Genomic DNA, 25,897 nt, shown 5'->3' with positions numbered 1-25,897 from the left:
CAGGATGGCGGCGTTCACAAGCAAACAAGCCAACTGACGCCTCCAGTGGGGTGACTTACGCCGCCACGATCAATCTAAAAACATTGGCTCCGCTGGCCACGCCACCACATTGTCGCTGCCATCGCATAGCGATTCAAGCCACGGCCGGTTTGAGGGAGAGCGCGCGCTCTCCCTCGAGACCGGCCTTGTTCAAGCCTACTCTCACCACTTCGAGGTGAGAGGCGCTGCGGGCGCTTACGATGGCATCGGTGTATCTTGCCGTTGAGCAGTTTCTAGATAGCGACGAGCTACGCTGCCGGATAGCCACGAAGGTATCTGAAATGGCAGTCGTCATGATTCTCGATTGAAAAATAACTTCTAATTAAACGTTACTCTAAGGTTTTCAACTTCGAATTATTGAGTAATATTTCTATTGGATTGAATACAAAACAGCCGGGACCATCACATCACTTCTAATTAACCGAAAATTCCAATTAAGCGACTTCGAATTATCGGGAGTGGACTGTAGCGCGAAAAAATGAGGACCAAGAGTAGAAGGACACAACACGAGCGCTTTTTCACTACTAAACTTCTTATTGAAAAACACGGAATCAATACCCATCTCACGAAACAAAATGCAAGAAAACAAACATGATAGCATCAAGTACAGCAGGGCATGGTACAGCTTGTGGGGGAGCTTACTAACTAAGATAAGATGTAAAAACAAAAGCAAAGAGCCTCATAGTCACGAAAGCAAACCAGAGTTACCAAAAAAGACGAAGGAAGCGACGGGGCTGTAGTACAATGAAAAAGTTTGCTCCCTAGAAAAACTGATCATATGAATGGGGGTCACAGTAAGAAGACACAAATGTATACTACAGAGTACCTTCTTGGTGCACTTGACTGGCGCTTATCAATGGTTCTGGCTGGCATATTGCCAATGAGGCAAGGCACAGCAAGCAGCTGAAACATACGATAAATATGCCTTGTGGTAAGTGCAGCTACGCAAGTATTTCATATGCACAGATGGCATAGTGTTAAAAATTATCGTGTACCTATCACCATGGACAGGTGAGGAAGGCTAAACAGGCGTGCAAAACTGGGAGCCCAACAGGGCCCATAGTGTTGAGCTGTGGACATTAAGGTGCACCGTTGTGGGAGAATGACACTCTGCACCTTCCCTTCATTGCCCAGGGGGGGTGGTGACCTGCCGCTCAGCTTCGGTGCAGTCAGGTTGGCGTTGGACACGTGTGAGGGCGCATGCCTGCCTGGGATCATCAGGGTGGCGCTGAAACTGGCTGTAATGTGGCACTGTTCAGCATGGCCATACAAGATTGTTGTGCTATCGCACTGCGCTCTCCAGAGACCCGTTTCAAAATTCCTTCTGTGTTGCTGGAGAGGACCCACACGTGGTGGTTGACAGTGGACTCAGACTGGGCTGGGTGCTCGTGAAATGGAAATCATTTGTTGCACTTTAATCCTACCAAGCGTTCTCTAAAGTGAAATTTCAGCCGTTATGTAACAAGGCAGCACTGCTGGGAGGCTAGCTTAACATATGCACCTCCTGCTTATTTTTTGTACACTATGCCAGGTTTTCGAGCCATCAGCGTGGCTGCGCCATGACCTTTGAGCGGCTAGGAGTCATGTCAAGCGAAGCAATTGTGTGCATGCACCAGCGCGTGATTGCCGAGAGGGGCGAAAGAGAACGAGACTAAAGGGAGGAGGAGAGAAGCTGTATAAATAGCTGGCTAGAGACTGAGAGTGGAGGGGAGGAAGAGCAATACCCAGACGCAGCGGCTTTCAAAAAGACAGGTTTCAACAGTGGAATGAAACCAAAAAGAAGCGGTGTCAGACAACGCTGAGGCCAGGGTATGCGTCCATGTCAAAGGAGAATGTACAGACCATGCGTCTAATTCCAACCATGCACACTGAACACGGCAAAACTGCATGGGTTAAACTTTGGTTTGTACATATCTAAACCGCCCTGAACGTCGTGGCTAATGGTTTTCCAAACTGCGCTGAACGGGAGTTGGTCCTCGTCGTAGGTGATTGCAACAAAGACCCGAAGAGAGATCTGGTGTTTCTCCAAAGCATAGAAGAACGGTTCAACCACGACACTATGGGGAAGCAGCCTGGACTTGCTACTTCTGCGAAGCTCTGTGACATCCAGCCATGTCGTCAACCGAGTAGCCATGTGTTTACTTTCAAGCCGAACCTAAGCGTAGCCATGTAGCTCTTGCATAACTCCAGGCTTAACCACAAGCTAAACCACGGCTAATAATTTTTTTGCTCTGCTTAGTTGTCTTACCACACTTGACACAGCTTTTTTGTTGTTGTTCAGTACTGGAGGCTTTTCTGACCTCACCTTTTGGATGAAAATGGCAGTAAGCATGTATTTCTTCACAGGCTTTTAACACTGGATAGGAGGCTGCTGGTGTGACATAAAGCTGCATGAAACACAGAGCCCATATTCTGAGTTTTCGTTCAGAAGTAAGTTCTACCATTATTGCCTTGGTCTGATTGGTGCCACTGTTGCCACTGATCAGGTGAGGACTAAAACAACACAAGGCCAACTCTGAATTGGAGACTAGTTTATTAATTTGGTCACCTTATCAAGGAAGCAAGGTTCCCTTTTGTAGAAGCATAATTTTGAAGGCCACGTCATTTTGTTAATTGCACACGCCTGCTTGCCTTTGACACTGTCGATTATCTTGGCTCTTTTGAAAAGTAGCAGGATAGGCAGTGCTTGGGCGAATGCTGCCTGCAATGCTAGCTCAGGGCTGTTGATGTCCCTCATTACCAAACCGCAGCCTGATTGCCCAAGCTGGATTGTTCTCTAATATTAGTTGGCATGGCTTTCTGTGCTTGCAGGGCCATCGATTGGAACGATGAAGTCCTGGTGAAGGGCCTGTACAGTCTCTACCTTGGCAGCTGTGTAACCCCCGTGAGTGATGCATTTTGCTTCTGGGTGTGTTGGTACTTGTCATGGAATCGCAGAGCTGGTTTTGTCACAAGAAGGTCATCAACGCGCAAGCACACACCTCAGTTCAGTTCAGTCGTGTCCGACTCTTCGTGACCCTATGGACCATGTCACGCCACGCTTTCCGGTCTCTCACTATCTTTCTAACATCACATAACTTCATCTGCAGTGCCTCGAGGATGCCATCTAACCATCGCGTTCGCTGCCTACCCCTTCTCCGGCGACCCTCAACCTTTCTCAACATCAAATCTTTCTCCAGCGACTCCTCTCTTCTCATCAGATGACCAAAGTAGCTGAGCTTTAACTTTAGAATTTGACTTTCCAATGAGCAGTCAGGGTTTATGGTCGACAATATCGACTGATTTGATCTTCTGGCAGTCCAAGGAACTCTCAAGAGTCTTCGCCAGCACCACAATTCAAACGCGTCAATTCTTTGGCGGTCAGCCTTTTTCACAGTCCAACTCTCGCATCCATACATCACAACTGGAAAGACCATAGCACGAGTTATACGGATCTTGGTTGGCAGACTAATGTGTCTGCTCTTTACTAGGCGGTCAAGGCTAACCATTGCTCTCTTTCCCAGAAGCAGGCGTCTCCTAATTTCACCTGCACGACAGATATCTCGGTAGTTTTTTTCCCACGAAAAAGGCAGAAAGAAAAAGCAAAGGCCATCCCACAATACGTGCAAAGACACTAACAAGGCTAAAAACGAGGTAAAAAGACATGGCATGGCAGGTGAAAAATGGCAAGGATGAGCTAACAATTAATGCAAATTCATGAAGAGATGAAGATACATGAAAAATTTATGAAAAATTTATGAAAAGGTGAAGACGCCAATAACTAATGGGGCTATAGATAAAAGTAGATAAAAGAAATTCATAAATGAGGCAACGATTAAGAGGCTAAAATTCAATGAGTAGCTAAAACCAGGTAAGTGAGGCGCCGATTAACAGGCCAAGGAGAGAGGTAAGAAAAAGGTCTTGCCTCTGGCTTGGGATGCAGAGCAATCATAATAAGCCAGACAAGAGTCTGATCTGTTTTTCTGGGAGGGCTACTGAAGGCACGCAGTCGGCTTTCAGGCTATCAATGATGGCAGCTTCGATTTATTCCCACATGAGCTGGTTTTTGTTTGGTTCAAACAGAAAAAGATGCATCAGCAAAGCAGTTTGGGTGGAGCCTTGTTGCTTGCACGTGACTCTACATCAGCGCCTTTTCTTTTCTACTGCGTGAAAAAAAAAAAAGGCTCTTCGCTGGAGCGGTGCATGTCCTGTGCTATCTCGGAGATCATGTTTAGTTGAGACACCCAGTGTATTGCAAAATGACATAAAACCAGCACCTGTTGTCAAGGGCAGCAGGAATTTTTTTAGCACTAGACAAGTGCGGAAATTATTTTTTTTCTTTCCGTGTTTGTGCATCCCTATTTGCTGCCTCCTTCGCTACAGGCAAGCTGCGACATATGGCCACGTAATAAAAGCCTGCTCGTGCTTACTGTCCTCCATCGCCGCTGCTTGATGGAACTGTGGAGCAGGGGCCCACGGTGCAGGCTGCTTGATTTCAGGGCAGGCCCATACATTCGCCACAGCTTGCGGTGCCTGCTATCGAGAGTATAGAGATATGCTGAATGCATGCAATGCAAGTTGCAGAAAAATAAAATGCTAGCAATTTTGTGTCAATTTTTTGTAGTTTTTGACCCGTGATGGAGAGAAGGAGTCATGAACATAGAGCGAGAATAGTTTCAAACGTCAGAAATTTTGGTCAGTGTTGTACGTTGACACTGTGGAGCGCATTAGGGTGCCATGGCAGAGTCAGAATAATCAGGTGTCAGAAAAATCGGTCACTGACTGTACATACATGCTAGCAATGCCACTGAACTGCAGCACATTTATTTATGCAGTAGGCGGTAGGATAGTTAGAGAGGATACTGGTAAGCTGTCTAAGGAGACGAAAAATATGATTAAGAAACACCAGAGTATGAAAGCTTCCAATCCAACAGAACAGATAGAATCGGCAAAGATATAAAAGTTAATCAATAAGCGCAAGGTGGCCGATATAAGGAAGTATAACCTGGAGAAAATTGAGCATGTTGTAAAGAATGGGGGAAGCCCTAAAGCGATGAAGAAGAAATTGGGCATAGGCAAAAACCAGATGTATGTGATAAGGGACAAGGCAGGCAACGTCATCACGAATATGGACAAGAGAGTCAAAGTAGCCGAGGTGTTCTATACAGATCTCTACAGTAGCCAAAGTAGTCAGGCCCGTAATGAGATTGACGGTGGGGAAAAACAGTCAGACGTTCCACCAGTGACGAAGGACGAGGTCAAGAAAGCAATAAAAATTATGAAAAGGGGGAAAACAGCTGGAGAGGATCAGATAACTACAGATTTGTTAAAGGACGGGGGAGATATCGCGCTAGAAAAACAGGCCACCCTGTATACGCAGTGCCTGGTGTCATCGACGGTACCGGAACTATGGAAGAATGCAAACATTATCCTCATTCATAAGGAAGAGGACTCTAAGGACCTTAAAAATTAGAGCAATCAGCTTACTGCCTGTTACGTATAAGGTATTTACTAAGGTATTCGCTAAACGAATCAGGACAACCTAAGACTGCAATCAAGCAAAGGATCAAGCAGGTTTTTAGAAACAGTACTCTACTATCGATCATATCCATACCATCAACCAGGTGATAGAAAAATGCTCGGAATATAACCAGCCCTTATACATAGCATTCATTGATTACGAAAAAGCATTTGACTCAGTTGAAACCTCGGCGGTGATGCAGGCATTGCGAAATCAGGGTGTAGACGAGTCGTATGTGAAAGTGCTGGAAAATATATATAGTGGCTGCGCAGCAACCATAGTTTTACATGAAGAAAGTAACAAATTTTCCGTAAAGAAAGGTGTTAGGCAAGGAGCTTGCTTAGAGGAAGTATTCAGAGACTTGGAATGGGAGCAGTTAGGGATAAGGGTTGATAGAGAATACCTCAGTAATCTGCGATTTGCTGATGGCATTGCCTTGCTAAGTAACTCGGGGGATGAACTGCAAATAATGATTGATGACCTGGATAGGAAAAGTAGTAATGTAGGCTTGAAAATCAATATGCAGAAGACTAAGGTAATGTTCAACAGCCTCGGGAAGGAACAGCAGTTTACATTAGGTAGCGAAGTACTGGAAGTAGTAGGCGAATATGTCTACTTTAGGACAGGTAGTAACTGCAGATCCATACCATGAAAAGGAAATAAGAAGAATAAGATTGGGATGGAGCGCATTTGGCAAGCACTCGCAGATTATGACTAGCAGCTTACCGGTATGGCTCAATTGGAAAGTATAAAACAGTTGCATCTTACCTATGGGGCTGAAACGTGGAGGCCAACCAGGAGGGTTCTACCGTTGTGGACAACGTTGAGGACAAGGCAGAGGGCTATGGAATGAAAACAGTAGGGGTAACGTTAAGAGATAGGAAGCGTGCAGAGTGGGCACAAGAAATAACTCAAGTTACTGACATTCTAGTGGAAATTAAGAAGAAGAAATGTGCATGGGCAGGACATGTAGTGCGAAGAGAGGATAACTGATGGTCTCTTAGGGTAACAAACTGGAATACAAGGGAAGGAAAGCGTAGCAGGGGGCGGCCGAAGGTTAGGTGGGCGGTTGAGGTTAAGAAGTTCGCAGGGGTCCAGTGGATGCAGCTAGCACAGAACCGGGTTAATTGGAGAAATATGGGAGAGGCCTTCGCCCTGCAGTGGGTATAGTCAGGCTGATGATGATGATGATGAGGAGGTACGGTCATTAAAAAACGTAGCTCCAGCCTTTGTTACAAGGGTTCACAATACAGTCAGTGTACGAGCTCTGTCATTGCTATGTTGTATGTACAGGAAAGGTACCTTTAAACTAATGCTCCATGTCTGTACATGAAAGGGTGGTGAAAGCTATGTATGTATGAGCTTTTACAGAACCTGCCTGGGCCTTGCTGTATTGTCCAATCTCTGGGGGCTTGTATCAGCATTCTGGACACATTCATGCAACATACTATATAGCCCCTGATTTTGGAAACTTCATGCCAGCTACAGGTAAAACTGGTTATAACAAAAGACTGAGGCTGCGTCCACGACGTCGTGAGGGTCAACCGGCAGTGTCTGCGTGCACGACGCAACCGACCCTAGTGCCACCTTGCGCCGCCTGGGAGATCTCTGCCGATTTCGCTCGCTTCGCCGGAGTCGTAGCTGATCACTGACTGGGCTCGTCCGCTCGCTTCGCCGGAGTCGTAGCTGATCAGTGTGCGCGGTGCATTCAGCTTTATTTCTATTTTAATTGCTGTCTTATTTTAATTGCTCGCGTCTTCGCACGCACCCGCACGCACACGCACTGCCTTCAGTCGTCCGGTCGTGAATTGCGCGGTTGTCCGGAGTCTTTGTGACGTGAGAATGATTGAAGTTGGGGCTAGATTTAGCAGTTTCGAGGAATTTGAGTGGAGGGCTTCGAAAATTTCAGCAAGCTGCGTTTTGTTAAGGTGCACAAACATCACATGGTACGCTGGCGCATATGTCTCCATCAAACAAGAGCTGCCGCCACAGCTGGAATTGAGCCCACATCCTTGGTGTTCACCAGTCTAACCATTGAGCCACCAGGGCAGGTGGAAAATTATATGAAACTGCCAAAGGCCTAAAGATACGGCTTCTTGAATTAGAAAAAGTTCTGCGTTTGTCTTGCAAAGTGAAATACTATAGGGAGTTACTACTTTGCCATAAAGTTATTTTGAAGAAACAGCTGAAAAATGTCATACTCATGACAACTGCTTGCCCAGGGTAGTCACTTTACCGAAAACTAACGGGAGTTCCTTGATTAAACATGCACAGCTCGCATGTGGGCAGGTTGACTGCTTGTGAGGTTGGCAGTCGGTAATATAATTTTTTTTTTTCACAATTTCTAGCAAATACAATTTCTGACAGGTGACAGCTAATAGTTTTTAGCTTCGGTAAAAAAATTCAGTAACTTAGCCGCGAATGCGCCCCCTCTATCAACGCACATAAGGCAATGCAAGTGCCAGCTCGGCATTCAGTTGTTGACCGCAAAGTCGCGCACACATCACAAAAACTGTCACAAACCTGTGAAACCAATCGCCGACTGGTTCGTGACAGTTTTTGTGAAGCCCCGCATCTTCAGCCATGTAATCTTGCCCGCATGCTCCTAGACACCTACTCGGGGTGATCGCGAAAGCAGAGACAGCATGACTAGAACAAAACGAAGTAGACAGCGGCTTTTCCTAGTGTTGCCTTCGCATCGCACTGTATTGAATCCTACTTGAAAATCTCCACTTTCCAGACCGCGGTGTTAGTTGCCCACGAACAGCAATTAAAATAAAGATAAAGCTGAATGCGCCGCGCATACTGATCAGCTACGACTCCGGCGAAGCGAGCGAAATCGGCAGATTCGCGTCGCACTGGACTGATTCCTACTTGAAAAATCGCCACTTTCCAGACCACGGTGTTAATTACCCACGAACAGCAATTAAAATAAAATAAAGCTGAATGCGCCGCGCACACTGATCAGCTACGACTCCGGCGAAGCGAGCGGAATCGGCAGAGATCTCCCAGGTGGCGCAAGGTGGCGCGAGGGTCGGTCGCGTCGTGCACGCAGACACCGCCGGTTGACCCTCACGACATCGTGGACGCAGCCTCAGTCATAACAAAATTGTTAAATGTCCTCAATTTTTCATTATATGCAGTTTTCGCGTGAAGACTCAAAAGGATAATGCAGAATGAAAAGCAACCAGATTCTATCTTGAAAGTGTTTAGAGTAATTCAGAACTAGTTGAGATTATAGAAGCAGTGAAACGTTTTGCGATTGCACGGAGGGCGCGGCGCAACTGCGGCACCAGCCTCCGTCATGTTTCGCTCGACACATCTACTAGGGAGCGGGAAAAGAGTGGTGGAGGCGGAAGCAGTCAAGGGGAGAGTGTTCGCACCGTGCCGAGCGAGGAGGCCTTTTCATGCATGTTCACACTCGCCCACCACCCCAGGCAACCAACTGTGCCTCACATCTTCGGCGCGCTCCGCTGTTCCCACTTCTGATGCGCGGGAGTCCGCGAACAACCGCATGGCAGCGAAGGGGGCACGCTGCTCGCTTCATGTCCTTTTTTTTTTTCTGTTATTTTTTTCTTCTTTTAAGCATGAACTATTGTAATGCCACATTGCGTTTGCTGCGTATAGATGCATCGTCGGCGCTGAAAAGCGGCGCATTGTATCAACTGCAATCGCTCGTTGCTATTGTAAAAGATCCCATCATGTCAGTTCATGTTTTATTTTCTTGAAACTTACGGAGTTATGCCAAATTTTCAGTATTTGAGCACTAGCTAAGAGAGAGTATACGCAGTAGCTGGTGTTATCAACAGTATCGGAACTATGGAAGAACGCAAACGTTATCCTCATTCATAAGAAAAGGGATGCTAAGGACCTTAAAAGTTACAGACCAATCAGCTTACTGTCTGTTATGTATAAGGTATTTACTGAGGTAATCGCTAATAGAATCAGGACAACCTTAGACTGCAATCAAGCAAAGGATCAAGCAGGGTTTCGGAAACAGTACTGTACTATTGATCATATCCATGCCATCAACCAGGTGATAGAAAAATGCTCGAAAAATAAGCAGCCCTTATACATAGTATTCATCGATTACGAAAAAGCATTTGACTCAGTAGAAACTTCGGCGGTGATGCAGGCATTGAGAAATTAGGGGTAGACGAGCCGTACGTGAAAATGCTGGAAGATATATATAGTGGCTGCAAAGCAACCATAATTCTGCATAAAGAAAGTAACAAAATTCCCATAAAGAAAGGTGTTACGCAAGGAGACACGATCTCCCCAGCACTATTCACAGCTTGCTTAGAAGAAGTATTCAGAGACTTGGAATGGGAGCAGTTAGGGATAAGGGTAGATGGAGAATACCTCAGTAATCTGTGATTCGCTGATGACATTGCCTTGCTAAGTAACTCGGGAGATGAACTGCTAAGAATGATTGGTGACCTAGACAGGAAAAGTAGAAAGGTAGGATTGAGAATCAATTTGCAGAAGACTAAGGTAATGTTCGATCCCTAGTGCCGCCTGGCACCCACTGGTTTCCAATGGCTACAAGATTTCCCCTGGCCTGGTGCTCGGCTCTTCTGAGGTGAAATGCTTGGGAAAAGGGGCCATGAACTAAAATGTTCAGACCTGTGACGCAGCAGGGGGCGCTAAGAATTCCTGGCTTTTGCTGGACAGGCTGCCATTGGAAACTGACCCTGGCAACGTTTAACGCTAGAACCTTAGCTAGTGTAGCTAGTTTAGCAGTGCTGTTGTAGGAACTTGAGGGTATGAAATGGGATGTCATAGGGCTTAGTGAGGTTAGGAGGCCGAATACGGCACTGAAAGATGGGCATGTACTGTGTATAGTCACGCTGCTGCTGCTGATGATGATAATGAAGGTAATGTTCAACAGCCTCGGGAAGGAACAGCAGTTTACGTTAGGTCGCGAGGCACTGGAAGTAGTAGGTGAATATGTCTACTTTAGGACAGGTAGTAACCGCAGATCCGGACCATGTAAGGGAAATAACAAGGAGAATAAGACTAGGATGGGGTGCATTTGGCAAGCACTCCCAGATTAGTACTAGCAGCTTAACGGTATCACTCAAGAGGAAAGTGTACAACAGTTGCATCTAGCTGTGGGGCTGAAAAGTGGAAGCTAACAAATAGGGTTCTACTTAAGCTGAGGACAATGCGGATGGCTATGGAACGAAAAATTGTAATGGCAACATTAAGAGATAGGAAGCGTGTAGAGGGGGTCAGAGAAATAACTCAGGTCACTGACATTCTAGGGGAAATCAAGAAGAAGAAATGGCTATGGGTAGGACATGTAGCGCGAAGAAAGGATAACTGATGGTCGCTTAGGCTAACAAAGTGGATTCCAAGGGAAGGGAGCTTAGCAGGAGGCGGCGGAAAGTTAGGTGGGCGGATGAGGTTAAGAGGCTCGCAGGGGTCAAGTGGATGCAGCTAGCACAGAACTGGGTTAATTGGAGAAATATGGGAGAGGCCTTTCCCCTGCAGTGGGTATAGTTAGGCTGATGATGATGAAGAGACAGTCAGCGTCACAAGTTTTTTGTATCAAGGCCAACTGTTGTGACACGTTTGTTACGTGGAGTTCTCAAATACACATATTTCGATTGGGGCAGCGTTGGGAAATTGAAAAACTTTTTTCTTGAGGTAACAGCGCAGAACGTGGACAGAAGCACAAGATTAGAAGACGACACAACGAGTGCTGACTTTCAACAACGTTTATTTTGGAAAACCCTCAACTTCTTATACCCTTACGCCACACATCACGTACAAGTGACTTGCACATCTCAGCATAGTTATAATAATTATAAAAAAAAAAAAAAAGATAAATACACGTGTCGCATAACCTTCACTTGCACACAGCGTAGTACACTCTGAACACTCACGGAAAGGGTTGCACGTTTAGCAGCTCGATTTCTCTTTATGTTAGCAGCAGGGACGGTTTGCTTAAACATCGTTCCCGCAGTCTGGCAATCTCAGAGGCTTCAATCATCTCACGAACCAGCTGCTCATTATGTTTTGCTAGCACTTTACATGGTGTGAAATGCGCGGAGCAAGTTTTCGACGCGCAGTCTCTTACATGGATCCCCAAATGCCTGCTTTTTTGTTCGGCGTTGTTTTTGTGTTCTTTCAGCCTGTCATTTGTGCACCTTCCAGTCTGTCCTACGTATTCCTTCCTGCACTTCAAGGGTATGGAATAAACAACGCCTTCCGTGCACTCCACAAATCGACTCTGGTGGTTTGTTGCGCACCCCCTCTGCTTTTGCAATCCATCAACGTTTACACGTTGGCAGAGGCTTTTCAATTTTTCAGGAGCAGTAAGCACAACAATGCCTGCTCTACGACCGATCGTTTTTTTTTATAACTATGCTGAGATGTGCAAGTCACTTGTACGTGATGTGTGGCATGAGGGTATAAGAAGTTGAGGGTTTTCCAAAATAAACGTTGTTGAAAGTCAGCGCTCGTTGTGTCGTCTTCTAATCTTGTGCTCCCGTCCACGTTCCGCGCTGTTACCTCAAGATGCATAACCAACATGCCCAAGCTGCTATTCTAGTGAAAAACTTTGCAATATCGAGGAATTCGCTACATGAAGGTTTAGCTGTATTTGAAAAGTATGTGAGCACTTAAGAACCTATCCAATTCGTTTTGAATATTTTTAGACCCATATTTTTTGAATCATTGCATAAATCAAATAAAAGGATATTTTGTTCACTGTTCAAAATTTTTAATATTGGTACATCCCTACTGAAATATAATAGTTAAATCTCGTTACAAGAGACACTCAGTTATAAGAGACACTTGGAAATGGTTTGGTTGGGTTTTCTGTCTGCCATGTTAAAAACGCTGCATACTAGAGACATGGTTACAAGAGACACTCGGTTACTGAGGACAACTTTTTCAGGTCTCTGGAGTATATTCTTCACTATTTAGAAGAGACACAGCCCAGGTGTGCTCATGCAATGCAGCTGAAGCGTACCAACTCATAAATGATGCACATCAGAATCCCTTAGCTAAACTCTATTCCATCTCAGCATCTTTTTGTTGTATATATCAGGAACAGAGAAGGAGTGCTTCTTCATGATTGGGAAGTCAAAACGACCCCGTTGTTTCAGCCACTGGCATCGCATCGGTGTCACCTTCGAAGCAAATCAGAATGCATCAATGACATCCAGCATATTTAACTCCTCGCTGTTAAAATTTGATCACAAGATGAAAGCTCAGAATCCCGATGCCTTCTTCTTTGTGGACAATGCTTCTTGCAGCACCAAAGTTCTCGTGCTCAAAGCCACCAAAGTTATTTTTCCCTTCAAACTCCATGCCCTACTTTCAACCAATAGACAAAGGCATTATGCACTCTGTGAAGTTGCTGTACAAAACAAGGTTGGTAGAACACCTGCTGCTCAACGGGCAGCAAGACTGTACAATAGTAATTGATGCGAAGTTTGCTGTTCAGGTGATTTCAGGTGTCGAGAATTTTTTCCCTACAAACTCCACGCCCTACTTTCAACCAATAGACAAAGGCATTATGCACTCTGTCAAGTTGCTGTGCTAAAGAAGGTTGGTAGAACGCCTGTTGCTCAACGGTCAGCAAGACTGTACAATAGTACAAATTGATGCGAAGTTTGATTTCAAGTGTCTGGAATGGCCTGAGAAGTGAAGCTGTGAAAAACCGTTTCATACAAGCAGGCTTTAAATGTGGTGACGTGATGTAAGGGGGCCCATATATGGATACTGTGGAAAGCTTCCTTGAAGATGAAGCTTGGGTGAGCATCCAAGAGACTGCCGAGGTACCAGAATCTATTGAGGAATTCGTATCTACAGATGCGAATCTTGTGTGCTTCCAAAGACTGTGCAATTCTCGTGCAAGTAAATGGCACATGTGCGATAGAAGATGAGTACGAGGCCATTTCAGAGGAAACGTGTCAACATCTAATTGTGATAAGCATGTAAGAGTGCTTCAAAGGTATTAGAGCAACAGGAAGGCTTGCAAAGTGAAGTGCTTTAGTACCAAAATTTTGGAAGGAATACACTCTGTCCTCACAAAAATATGTACGAATATAAATAGCTTCTTTAAGCCTTCCTCAACAATTCCCTGTTAATGCGTGTGAATGCATTTATATGCTGATGTGCAATAAACTGATCAACACAGTGCTTTTAGAATTTTTGGTTACAAGAGACCTTGCTTACAAGAGACATCTTTTTCGGGTCCCTGAAGTGTCTCTTGTAACGAGGTTTTACTTTATCTGGATTCTAGTACGATGTACACTCTTTAAGTTGCTTTATGTTTGCTCGCGAATTACGAGAATTACTGCCAGCATGAGTGTACCGCTAAATGATGCGCTGTAGGAATGTTTTTTTTTTAGCAAAAGCTGTTTGCATAGAAATTGGTGGTTTGTTTTTTACACATGGGACTTCATGCATTCTACTTCGACCAAGCATTGCCATGGGGCATGTATTACTCTGGCTTGTGCAACAGACCTTGGATACTAATCGATCCTAATTTCAAATGGCCTTTCTTTTAAAAGAAAGGTGTCACGCATTTGGCAGCGAATAATAACAAAACGATCAAAGAGAATGCACATTTACACAGCAGTAATTAGGAGAAGTTATTGCTCCTCCTCAGGAGGTGCAGCATTCTCAGGGAATGGAAAAATTTATCTTAAAAACTTTTCTCTTTCAAGTGCACTGTGTCTCTTTTTGCTGCTTGACAAGGTTCTTCCAGCGCTTCGCTACCTATTGCAAACTGCTGTTCCTTTCCGAAGCTGTTGTACATTCTTGTGAATATTAATATCCCTCTTTCCTGCTTTTTCTTTCATCAATCATAATTTGCAGTTCTTTCGCTGAGTCACCTAACAATTTTCGTATAAAACAGTGCGATGCCACAGCACGAAGAAGAAGGAAAAGACACACACGGTGCTGAACTTGCAACTGTGTTTATTAGGAAAAAACACTGCCCGGGGATTTTGTGTGTTCTTTTGCTTTCGTTCTCATTCTTCCGGTGGGTTAGAGTTGGTATTCGAAGCGACGCAGGGAGTCGCGAGTCTGCTTCTTCGCAGCGCGCTGCAGGGATTGTGATTGCTTCCTCACTACAATGAAAACGTGCAAGAGTACTGACCTAATGCGGGGCCTCAAATATATTGAGTACCTGCGCATGAGTTATCTGCACACACACACGCCCACAAACATGCAGTTTTGTAGTGGCAAAAAGCAAATAACTTTAACTGCATGAGACCATCTTGCGCGTAAACGTTGACGTTTGGAATTAAGCTGTGAAGTTATACAAGATGCTACTTAGCTTATGGACAAACAATTATAAGTCTACTCACACACACACACACATATATATATGTATATATATATATAGTTGTTTCACATAATTGAGGTGTAACCTTTAAGGTGCAAAAGCAATCGATTGAGCCAAGTACATGCGCACAGCAAATCTTCAGCACTCCATCCGCTGCCGCTCAGGCCAAACCAGCCCATACCTCACAGCTAGGAGGGGGGAGGAAGGAAGAAAGGAAGCAAGCGTGTATATTGCTTTGCTGAGAGAAACTCCAAGCCGTCACTCGTTTGAAACTACGCTGTCTGTGTCGGCTAGCCTGCCCGCCTGTCCTTTCAACCTTTCCCCACTAATAGGGAAAAAAAGTACAGAAGAAAGCGTGCGTGCTGTTCAATGCGAACAGCTAGATGCTCTTCCTCCTCCAGCTCGAAGCCTCACTCCGATGGCCAAGCGCTTTTCTCACTACCCCAGAAGAATAAAAAAAACAACAACAAAAAAATGTCAACAGGACACGCAGAAGAGACGCAGCTCTACGTCACGTTTGTGTCACGTGATTGCGCGTTCAGGACTTGCAAAAATATCCTCCTTGTGGCCGCAGCGTTTTTCGGAAGCATGGTGGGGCCGACAAGCGGCGCGCCTGAAAGCTAAGTGGGAAAGATTCTGCAGCCAGCTGCATCCCCCTGCGTCGTTTGCTTTGGGCCTCAGTTTTATTCGGCAAATAAGGTAGGTGATAACGAAAGGAACGAAACACAATAAACTGCGACATTCGTCACGCAATGCGATAACACCATGGTACTGCCAAGACCAGGGAGAAGACTGAGTGCTAGCAAAATCCTTTGCCTCTCATTTTCAAGAGCGTCGCTTGTCAGCTCCACCATGCTTCCGGGGAGTGCTCGGGCCACGCTGCTTGAGGTTGCAAGTCATATTGAGCGCGACTGTACTATGGCATCACAGCTATATTTTTCCTTCTATGATCCCTTTCACACAGGTTGAAGAAAGTGGGGGCGAAATAGGGTGTCAGCATTGTGTTTTTGGCTCCTAATAAGGTCTGCAAGCTTGGAGCAATGGTACAAAGGAAGAAAGACTGAATTGGCAAGAGAAGCGGCTGTAAAATTAATCATAAAAACAAGTTTGTCCCGTGTAAGTTGCTGTGGTATACCAGATTTCTATGTCCTGTAGCCGCACATACATTGGCCAGACAGGCCGGTGCCACAGTGTACGGCTTTCGGAGCATCAAAATTCCTTGTTCATCAAATTTAGCTAAGCATTGTGAAGAGTAGTTCCTCGATGGCACCAAAGTCCTGTTCATTTATAATGATCATGTCACAAGCCTATCTCATAGCTAACATTGAGTCCTTGCAGAACCGTGCTGCGCGTTTCATTTACTCTCACTACTCTCATACCACCAGTGTCACTGCCTTAAAAAATCGCACCAAATTAGAAGACTTGCCTTTCCGCCGCAAACTATCACGGCTATCACTTTTACATAAACTGTATCACCATACATCGCTCCACCACGATTTTTTCCTATCACCATCAGCCTTCTTTCCATGGCTTGACCATCCGCACAAAGTTAGGCGCATCGCGTGTCGTACATCTGCATTTGTGAAGTCTTTCATACCACGCACTATCATAGAGTGGAACGATCTACCAGCACACATAGCCATTGAATCTAACGCCTCCACATTTCATGATCTCATCCGAAGCGACGTTGACATTTGAAATGTACTTTTTTTGGCAATATGTACACACTGTAGTACGTTCATTTCTGTTATGCCTTATTGTTTTCTTAAACCCATACTTTGTATTCTATTGCTTTCTATAACCTGTTTCTTTATTCTCTGGTGCTTAATTATTTTCCCATATTATATTTGGCCTCTTTTTTGTTCATTTGCTTTTTAATAATGTTTCTGTTACATGTTTTTTTTTTTTTTTTTTTTTTTTTTTGTTCTTTTACACGGACCCCCTCCCCTATGTAATACCCTCGAATGAGGGCTTTTAGGGGTATATTGAATAAATAAATAGCCAAGGCATACCATATCATGAAAAACGGATTTCGTTGTGTCAGCCAGGAATCAGTAGCCTTATCTCATAAGGAAATGGATATGTCAGTCTGGGGGGATATGACTCGTTTTAATTGTGTGATGAGAGCATTTCTGGCAAGGCGCATTCGTTCATGCTTGATGCTTGAGGCAGTGTTTTTTTTCCAATAAATACAGTTGCAAGTTCAGCGCCGTGTGTGTCTTCTTCTTCATTACGAAAATGCATAACCAACTCGCCCAAACTATTGTTCTGCTACTCACCTAACAAGCCAATATGAGTCGGAGGGGAGGGGCCCTTCAGTGAGTGGATGTTGGTGCTTAATTGTAATTATCTTGTGGTGAAATCTACGAATGTGACTGGTTGCAGGGTGTGTCTGCTGAGCAGCGGCGCACCCCAGCCGACACTCGCGTCCGGCTCAAGGTGTTGCCGTGCCTGGCCAAGTCCAGCCGGGCTGCCTCCATGCTGCCATTAGCCCTGATGGTAAGTACCTTTACATTGAAAATTGTGAGCAAAATGCATTTCTTATGAATTCAATCGGTTTCTGATGAGGGAACGCTTTCATAAGGTGCGGCATTTCTCTGACCAAAGCAACTATACGAGGCGGCTGATATTTTCTCAGGTTCCACTTGTGCGACTACTGTCTTTCCCAATGTTGGCAGTACAATAAATCCTTTTTCTGACTACATGTAATGAGAGGTTTAAATGTACACTCATGTTCTGAATATTTTCTTGGTTTGGTTTTGTGGGGTTTTAACATCTCAAAGCGACTAAGGCTATGAGAGACACCGTGGTGGAGGACTCCGGAAATTTAGACTACCTGGGGTTCTTTAACGTACACTGACATCGCACAGCACACGGACGCCACTCCGTTTCGCCTCCATTGAAACGCAACCGCCGCCGACGGGTTCGAACCCGGGTACTCCGGCACAGTAGTCGGGCGTCTTAACACTACACCACCCTGGCGGGGCGAATATTTTTTTTGTATTATTTTATTATTATTTGTGTTATTTGTATTTTGTATATTTTTTTGTATTAGCTCAGTAGTTTTTGAAAGTTGTTTTTATAAGAATCGATTTCTTCTAAGTGGGCATACTGGAAGTTTTATTTCTCTGAGTGCCTGAGAAGGAAATGAAAGAAGCCAGTGAGGCCAAGAGAAGCTTATGTGATAGTTTTTTTATTTTTAGCATTTTAATTAGTTCTGTTTTATGGGTGAAGGATAAAGCAGAAGAAAAACAATAGTTCTGCTGGTGGCATGCAAATCCACAATACAGTAAACCCTCATTAACACGAACTCGCATATCTCGAAAAATCGGTTGTCTAAAATTTTTCCTCCCATGTATTAGCTCCCGTTTATCTCGAAGCAATTTTCGGGCGTAATGCGGATATCTCGAAATTTTGACCGGAAGGACCGAAGGCAAAGGTCATTACCAAAAGGGAATAGGGGCTCCGAGCGAGCGCTTTGTTCCTATACTAAGTGCCGAACACGGTAATGTTCGAAAAGTGAATACATAATTACCGCGGACACAGCCTTGGAGCAGTCACGGGGGCTGATGGGTCTTATCGGTTCAGCGTGGTTCGGTCAGCTTTCCTCCATGCGTGCATACCGGCAAGAGCGAATTTTTTGTTTTGCAATGTTTATTGCGTCAGGGCATTCTGCATTTCAGCGATTTCGTCGCGCTATGTGCACGAAGCGTTGACTTTGATTTTTGTTGTGTATGGGCTGTTTGCAACGCTTGCTCCGCAACAAAGTTGAATGCAGCGGCGGCATTTAGCAGCTCGAGGACGCTTTGTCGGGCCGAATGCCAACACGAAGCAGGCAAGCATTACCCAATCTTCCTTCAAGAATTATCAAGTTCAGTTTTTCCTGAGAATTCTTTTGCGTTTATTACAAATGCTCCCCTTGTTCAGAGGAGCGTCGACGGGCGCGACGGGCCGAGGGCCGCCAAAGCATTTTCGCTCGTCGTTGTCGCGCTCAGGTTCTGGGTTTTTAGAAAATTTGGCGTGTCACCCAGATGCAGCTCACGAGGCAGCCAATCACAGAAGGCTTTGGGCTACTCAATTTCTGTCCTGGCATTTTTTTTTTTTGCGAGCAAAGTTTGTTTTCTTAGTCCGGTTTAAGCGAAGAACCTGCAGACGCTCACTTCGTCTGATCTGTGCATATATGAGCGCATTGACGCATTGAGACAATTCAGTAAAAGCTTGGCAGGGTAATAAAGGAGAATAAAAAGGCTAGTGGGGCCAGATAGTGTTAATTTTCGAAAGGATCAGGAAAAAGTCACTGCTTGCAATGCAAGTCTGCATCGCAGTGTAGCAGCACACCGCTGCGCTGCGACCTTTTTTTTTTTTTTTTTTTAACGCGATGTGATACAAAAAAATTCATCAGTGTTATATAGCGTAACTGTACTCCCCTTGACCCAACGACGATGGGGTGCTAACAAAGCAGCGCTGAAAACGCGCCTCTCTGTCGCAGACGCCCGTCACTCTGTGCAGTGTGCACCAGTGGCAAGACAGGTGTTGGTGGTGGTGGTGCGCGATGAATCGCCAGGGATTGTAGCCAGAAATTTTCGGTATTTTACTTAGCTCGAAACTCCGCTTATCTCGAAATTTTACAACTTCGAGTTAACGATGTCCACTGCTATGGACGAGAGTGGAGGGTTTGGTTGCAAGGAACATAAATGTCCAAGAAGAGTAATTTAACAGTATGCTGTATTGGACGAGTTTGAAGTTTTCATCTTTCTTCTGTCCCGTGTCTTGTTCGCGCTATTCCACAAGAAGATTGAGCAGCCATCATTGTAAGACACGAAATTGGAAGATTACGTTTCCACCCATAAAACGATTACAATCCTTGGTCTCGCTAATTGTTTGTTTCTTTTATTTGTGTATTTTACCTGTACTCTCCTATGGAGCTGAAACGTGGAGGGTAACGAAAAAGAAAACCGGTAGTCTAGTGGAAATTAGGAAGAAATGGGCATGGGCAGGGCATGTAGTGCGAAGCGAGGATAACCTTTGGTGTAACAAACTGGATTCCAAGGGAAAGAAAGCATAGCAGTGGGTGGGGCGGATGAGGTTAAGAAGTCCGCAGGGGCCAAGTGGATGCAGCTAGCACAGGACTGGGTTAACAGGGTGTCTAGCAACTGGGAAAACCGGGATTGTCAGGGAAATTTTATGCACCGGGAAAAATCACGGAAATGTCAGGAAAACCATCAAAAATTTTGCCAAGTCAGGGAAAATGGCACGACATATTCGGCAGTGCATTTACATTTCAAGCTGGCGCACAGCAAGTATTTGTTTTTTTTTTGTATGTGTGTGCTGAGAGCCCTCACCGCGGCTGTGCCACAAGTCCAGGTGGGATATATTACTTTGACGCATGGCTGAGCTGTCACAATAGAAGAACCAATACGCACGTTAGTTGGGTACTCACCAAAATACGCGGAGACGACAAAAGTCGAGATAATTGCACCAGCAGCGGTCAGCACGAAAGCGAGCTGAGCTACAGCTGAGGTTCGTTGTGACAAGCGGTTGACCACGCCTTTACAATCTCGCCGCAGGTTCCGTGCTTCATGTGCGCGATAAAATTGCTTAACACTCTCATGTCCACAATCACGAACTTGGTACCGGCATCGCATTCCGCCCAGGTGAAACTTGCGTTGAATTGCGGACTTTCCTGATAGAACGGACTTCCGCCGTAGGGTACTACGCGGTACTATGCGGCAGCGTCAACTCGGTGTACCGGGATTCGGGATGCAATTCGCGCTGTAATTTGAACCCGCGGTGTCGTCATCGAGCAGCGTGGTTGATGTTCCCTGCACATTTGTGAGGTTCTTTTCTTTAAATCTTCTGGCCACCTTGTTCTGTGGCTTATTCAGAGACAGCAATCTAAATAGATGATCAGACCGACCTATTTAACGACAAATAATTTTATGTGCACACATGGAGGGGACGAGTAAGTGGGACGAAGACTAAACACAAAATTGTCTACAGTCACCAGTTCGTTGGGCAGGTAGGAACGTGAAGTCGGTGTAGACGTTCGCTCCGGTTGATCACGTGTTGTAGGGTCGCCGACGTAGGGCCTCGGCAGGTCTAGCGGAAGGCTAGGACACCAAATGGGGCCCAGTGGAAGCACGAGGCCTCGGGTTGTCGTACCATGGCCGATGAGTCCGGTCTCCCTGATGTGCGTAGGCTCAGCACGGCGCCGAACGCTCGTGCCAGTGAAGATCTGCCGTTACCCAGCAATGAAGAGCTGGCGTTGTGGCACTCCCGGGTCCGACCATCGTTCCGAGCTTTGTGGACAACAGGAGGAACAGGACAGGATACGGCCGGCAGGCCCCAGGTCTGGATTCCCGGGTCAGGCCTGGCAGAAGACGCACCGCTCCGAGCTCCTTGGACAGCTGATCGGCTCCGCTGCTCACCTGTTCTCCCCTGCTCGTGCCTCGCGCTCCTCGAGCCAACCTCCACATTTTCCTCTTCTTTCTCCAAACGTGGTTTTCCTCCTTTGTCTTTTATCAAATTCTCCCCACTCACACACATTTTCTTCACAAATATGCCCCCCCCCCTTTGAGAAGTTTTTTTTTTCGGGAAAAAAAAAAACTTGGGGCCACGACACTGATGCACTCTTTTGGAGGACCGCACACCACAACACTGCTGCACACATCACTGCACACACCACAGAGTGGCCACACTATTGTCTGCTGAGAGTGTGTCACTCGTACACACACACACAAAAAAAAAAAAAGCTCTTTGTACTAATGCAAGTAAGTAACGTTAACACTTGTCATAGAGGAAATAAGCTCCTAGGAACATCCTAAGAAAAGCGCGACGAAACCTCCAGGTGCTTCGTCTGAGATGTGCTCTGTGACGTTAAAGCTCCCACGGTGTTGGGGGACAGCACAGAAGTTAACATTGTCTCCCGTATCGTTCTCGATTCACCAGTTCAATCTTCTTTATTGAGTCTCGGTTCCCCAGTCCGCTCCGGGACCAAGGATCTGCACTCAACTTTGGCAACGGAGTTTTCGACTCGACTTTATCAACAACTACGAAAGATGAAGCTTGTAGGGCATTCACTGCAGATATAGTAAAGCTAGACAAAGGTGACAGCTCGGCAAGAAAAATGCCCTCCGGGAGAACTTGCGAAGACATGCTGAAGTTGAGTACAAGAATGTAGGTGAGGTTATTCGCGACGTGTACAATGTTATGAGGTAGGACGATGTTGCGCTGTAGAGCGACGTCGGTGATGGGGTTGACAACGTAGTCGCCGTCAGGCAGGGAAGGAGAGGGTGACATGGGCACGTACACTGCCGCCCCGGGAGGTAGGCAAGTAAATGTACTGGAGCAGAGACGAGGCTTAGAATGGTCAGCACTAGGATCGTGAACACAATGGGGCAGGGCTAGGCGTACAAGTCCGGAGGAACAGTCAATGAGGGCGGAATGGGCTGTTAAAAAGTCTAGGCCTAAAATGACGTCTTGAGGACAAGTAGTAAGGATGACGAAGAGCACAGGGACGTGGTGGCCGGCGATGCTAACGCGTGCAGTGCCCATTCCGATGATGGTAGCAGTGTTGCCATCAGCAACACGAACTGTAGAGGTGTTAGCGGGCGTAAGAACGTTTTTGAGGCACTGGCGGAACAAAGAACTAAGGACTGAAATATGGGCTCCAGTGTCAATGAGAGCGGGCACAGGGAATCTATCTACGAGGACATTGATCAGGTTGCGGCGTGGTGCGATGGTCGAAACCCAGTTGGCTGTCCGGGTTGGTAACGCAGCGTCACGTCCGGGCGCTGCGTCGCCTAGTTTCCCGAGTAAGGGCCTTGGTACGTCGGGGACAAGCTGCGGCGAGAAGTAGGTGATCGGGAACGGTGGGCTTGAGGCGATGGCGAACGGCTGGGATGACGGGCTTACTCAATGTTCTCTGTACGAAGCTGTGCTGGGGTGACAGAAACGCGTCGTGGTGTATAATAGCCATGGCGGACAGGGCTGTAATAAGGGCGAGAGGGGGGAGCCGGGCGGCTGCGGCGATAGCGGGACGTATGGCCAGCCCAACAGCAGACAAAGCAGACAGGCCTATCGTCAGATGTGCGCCACTCCGCAGGATTGCGGGTAGGGTAGCGTGGCGTGTAGGGCGGGGTTGTGGTAGCAGCAGCAACCACTGGGTTTGGCTGTGGTGCAGGGGGTGGTGTATTAGGATTTGAAACGAGGCCCACATTTGCGAATTCTTGGCGGACAACAGCCTGTGTCATAGCTATTGTTGTTCTGCAGGAGGTGTGACGTAAGTGTAACAAGAGTCAAGGCCTCGATTTCCCTGCGGACGATGGTAGTGCCCTCTGCTCCAAGCTGAACCACCCAGCACCTCCACCAAGGTGTTACGGAGTAGTTCAGCTTGGAGCAGAGGGTGGACAAAGAAGACAAGGCTTTCAAACAACAGATGTTTTCTGCAGGCACCAGCCGACTCTGCTCGAACGTCGTCTTCTCTAAAGCTCACGAGAGTCTTCTTCTTTTTTCCTTATGCGCATATCAGTGCATGCACCGCCTAATGTAACAATATCAAGGTCAGCTGCTGGGACATGTACTTCAGTGGGGGCGGTGTTGAGGAATTGAATAACTTGGTGGTATTGAGGAATTCCCTACATAGAGGTTTAACTATTTCAGGCACTTTTTTTGGAGATTTGTGCCCCCTTTGATTTAAGGAAGCTGTGTGGTGAATGGTGTGTGACAAAGTGGTGTGGTTCAACTTCACTGCAGGTGACCTTTGACACCCTGAACAACACTGCCAACAGCAATGCCAAGCTCAAGGGCACAGCCCTCGAGTTTGTCCAGGCCATGTGTAACAAGTGAGGCCTCCTACGTCTTCATTCAGGGAGCCATGCCAGGGAGAAAGCCGGCTGCTGTGGCAGCCACTGCATCCAGATTTCTGTGGTTGGGGCAGTGCACCTGTGTGGTGGCATTGTGCACAGCATTAATTGTCAGGATCTAGAACTGGTTGTCTACCCCTTCCTGGGATGAAAGGGGAGCCCACCAAGCGCCTAAATTGGGTGATGTTATAAACAGCCAGACTAAGGCTCAACGCTTGGCAGCTGCCATGGCCGAGCACTAACTGGATGTTTGGCCTCTCCTTTTCATATGGGAGGGTGATATCAGAATCAGCCTTATCCCTAGGCCATGCAGGCACGTTCATACGGCTCGGGGGGCTTTATATGCTGGCTGGTAGCTTACGCTATGGTGGGAGTGAAAACCCGGTAAACCTGGAAAGTGCATAAAAAACACTTGGACAAGAGCAAAAGATGGAGCGCTTATACTTCCAACTGATTTTATTCCATGCAAGAAGCAGAATAGTTGTACACTTGAGGTCACATGCAAAGGTAAAAACTCAGAGGAACAGGATTGTCTGGCGGCACATGTAAAAGAGGCAAGATATGCCATCTCTTTCTCAGACCGCAAGATCCACTTACACAATCATCGCCAGTTTGTGCTATCTCAATTGCCTCTACAATTTTGAGCATTGTTTTACACTTGCTATTATGAAGGACAATCCTTCTTGCTTTTGCGCTTGAGACAATGAATGCCCTCCTTGTTTGTTGTCATTTGGGATGCATGTTTGTCCTGTGTAATATTTACCTTGTGTGCATTTTACAAACGGCTTTTGATGCTTGATCGTGCAACCAGAATTCATCCTGTTTTCTCAAGTGTTCTGCTTACTTGGGGCAGAGAACAAAACATCGGCATTCACTCGGTTACCAGGGTTGTGTGACAACCTGTGCTTGTAGGGAATGACTGCAAATTTTCTTTTATATTTTGTCTTTTCCATCTCTTGCTGTGACCTAGCTTTCCTTTTGTTTATTTTGACAAGTCCTTCTGCAACTGACACGAGCATGTGCAATGGGTAGCCAGCATCTTGTAACTTTTTGACTGTAAAAAGATGCTTTCTTCAACAGAATGTGGGCATGACTTTTTCAAACAGTTTACGAAATCTAAACGAGCTATGTTACGTTTATTGAGTTCAGAGTGCGCAGAGCTCAGTGGCGGCTCGTGGAACCCCCACAGAGCCTAGCTTAAGAGTGCAACAATTGCCAATGCTTCAAAGGTATATCTGAAAAGGCATTTGATAGGAAGTGGATTCATATCCTACAGCAACCCTGTGGAGAAGCTGAACCTGGTGGGGCACCAGTTGGTGACATGCCTGCTGCAGCTGGCCCTGCCTGCCCAGGAAGCAACAACGGTGAGAACTTCCTTGTGGGAGTGTGGTAGGCCTTAACAAAAAAAGTGTAACTATGTTAAAGAAAAAGGAACATGTTACCGTTACTGATAAGAGTACCGCACGTTACTTCGCCGTTCAGTTCAGTTCAGTCGTTCAGTCGTGTCCGACTCTTCGTGACCCTATGGACCATGTCACGCCACGCTTTCCGGTCTCTCACTATCTTCCTAACATCACATAACTTCATCTGCAGTGCCTCGAGGATGCCATCTAACCATCGCGTTCGCTGCCTTCCCCTTCTCCAGCGACCCTCAACCTTCCCCACATTAAATTTTTCTCCAGCGACTCCTCTCTTCTCATCAGATGACCAAAGTAGCTGAGCTTTAACTTTAGAATTTGACCCTCCTATGAGCAGTCAGGGTTTATGGTCGACAATATTGACTGATTTGATCTTCTGGCAGTCCAAGGAACTCTCAAGAGTCTTCGCCAGCACCACAATTCAAAGGCGTCAATTCTTTGGCGGTCAGCCTTTTTCACAGTCCAACTCTCGCATCCATACATCACAACTGGAAAGACCATAGCACGAGTTATACGGATCTTGGTTGGCAGACTAATGTCTCTGCTCTTTACTAGGCGGTCAAGGCTAACCATTGCTCTCTTTCCCAGTAGCAGGCGTCTCCTAATTTCATGGCTGCAGTCTCCTTCCGGGGTAATCTTGGAGCCCAAGAAGAGATACTTTGCCCTTACTCCGTGGCTATAAATTTTGATCAGTGCTTCTTCACTGCAACAACCCACAATTACAATTTTATAAAGCTTATATTTCACATAAAACTTCACGCTCAAA

The 25,897-nt window shown here is 46.1% G+C and overlaps 1 protein-coding gene across 7 annotated transcripts in view; it reads left to right on the top strand.

Moving 5' to 3' along the window:
- Window positions 1–25,897, top strand: part of LOC146201438 (proteasome adapter and scaffold protein ECM29) — a 371,995-nt gene that overhangs the window by 36,436 nt on the left and 309,662 nt on the right. For all 7 annotated transcript variants that reach the window (XR_014705354.1, XR_014705355.1, XM_084595850.1 and 4 more), the window contains exons 6-9: window positions 2,851–2,923; window positions 17,235–17,348; window positions 23,604–23,692; window positions 24,990–25,077. Coding sequence is in view for 5 of the 7 variants with exons in the window: in XM_084595850.1 (XP_084451976.1) it covers window positions 2,851–2,923; window positions 17,235–17,348; window positions 23,604–23,692; window positions 24,990–25,077 (364 nt within the window). In the remaining 2 variants the exon portion in view is untranslated. The remainder of the gene's footprint in view (window positions 1–2,850; window positions 2,924–17,234; window positions 17,349–23,603; window positions 23,693–24,989; window positions 25,078–25,897) is intronic.

Source organism: Amblyomma maculatum, chromosome 2 (assembly GCF_055883805.1).
Source record: "Amblyomma maculatum isolate TAMU_Amacu chromosome 2, ASM5588380v1, whole genome shotgun sequence".
Classification (NCBI taxonomy): domain Eukaryota; kingdom Metazoa; phylum Arthropoda; class Arachnida; order Ixodida; family Ixodidae; genus Amblyomma; species Amblyomma maculatum.
The sequence above is the reverse complement of the archived record's forward strand: the minus strand, read 5'-3'. Positions and strand labels throughout refer to the sequence as shown.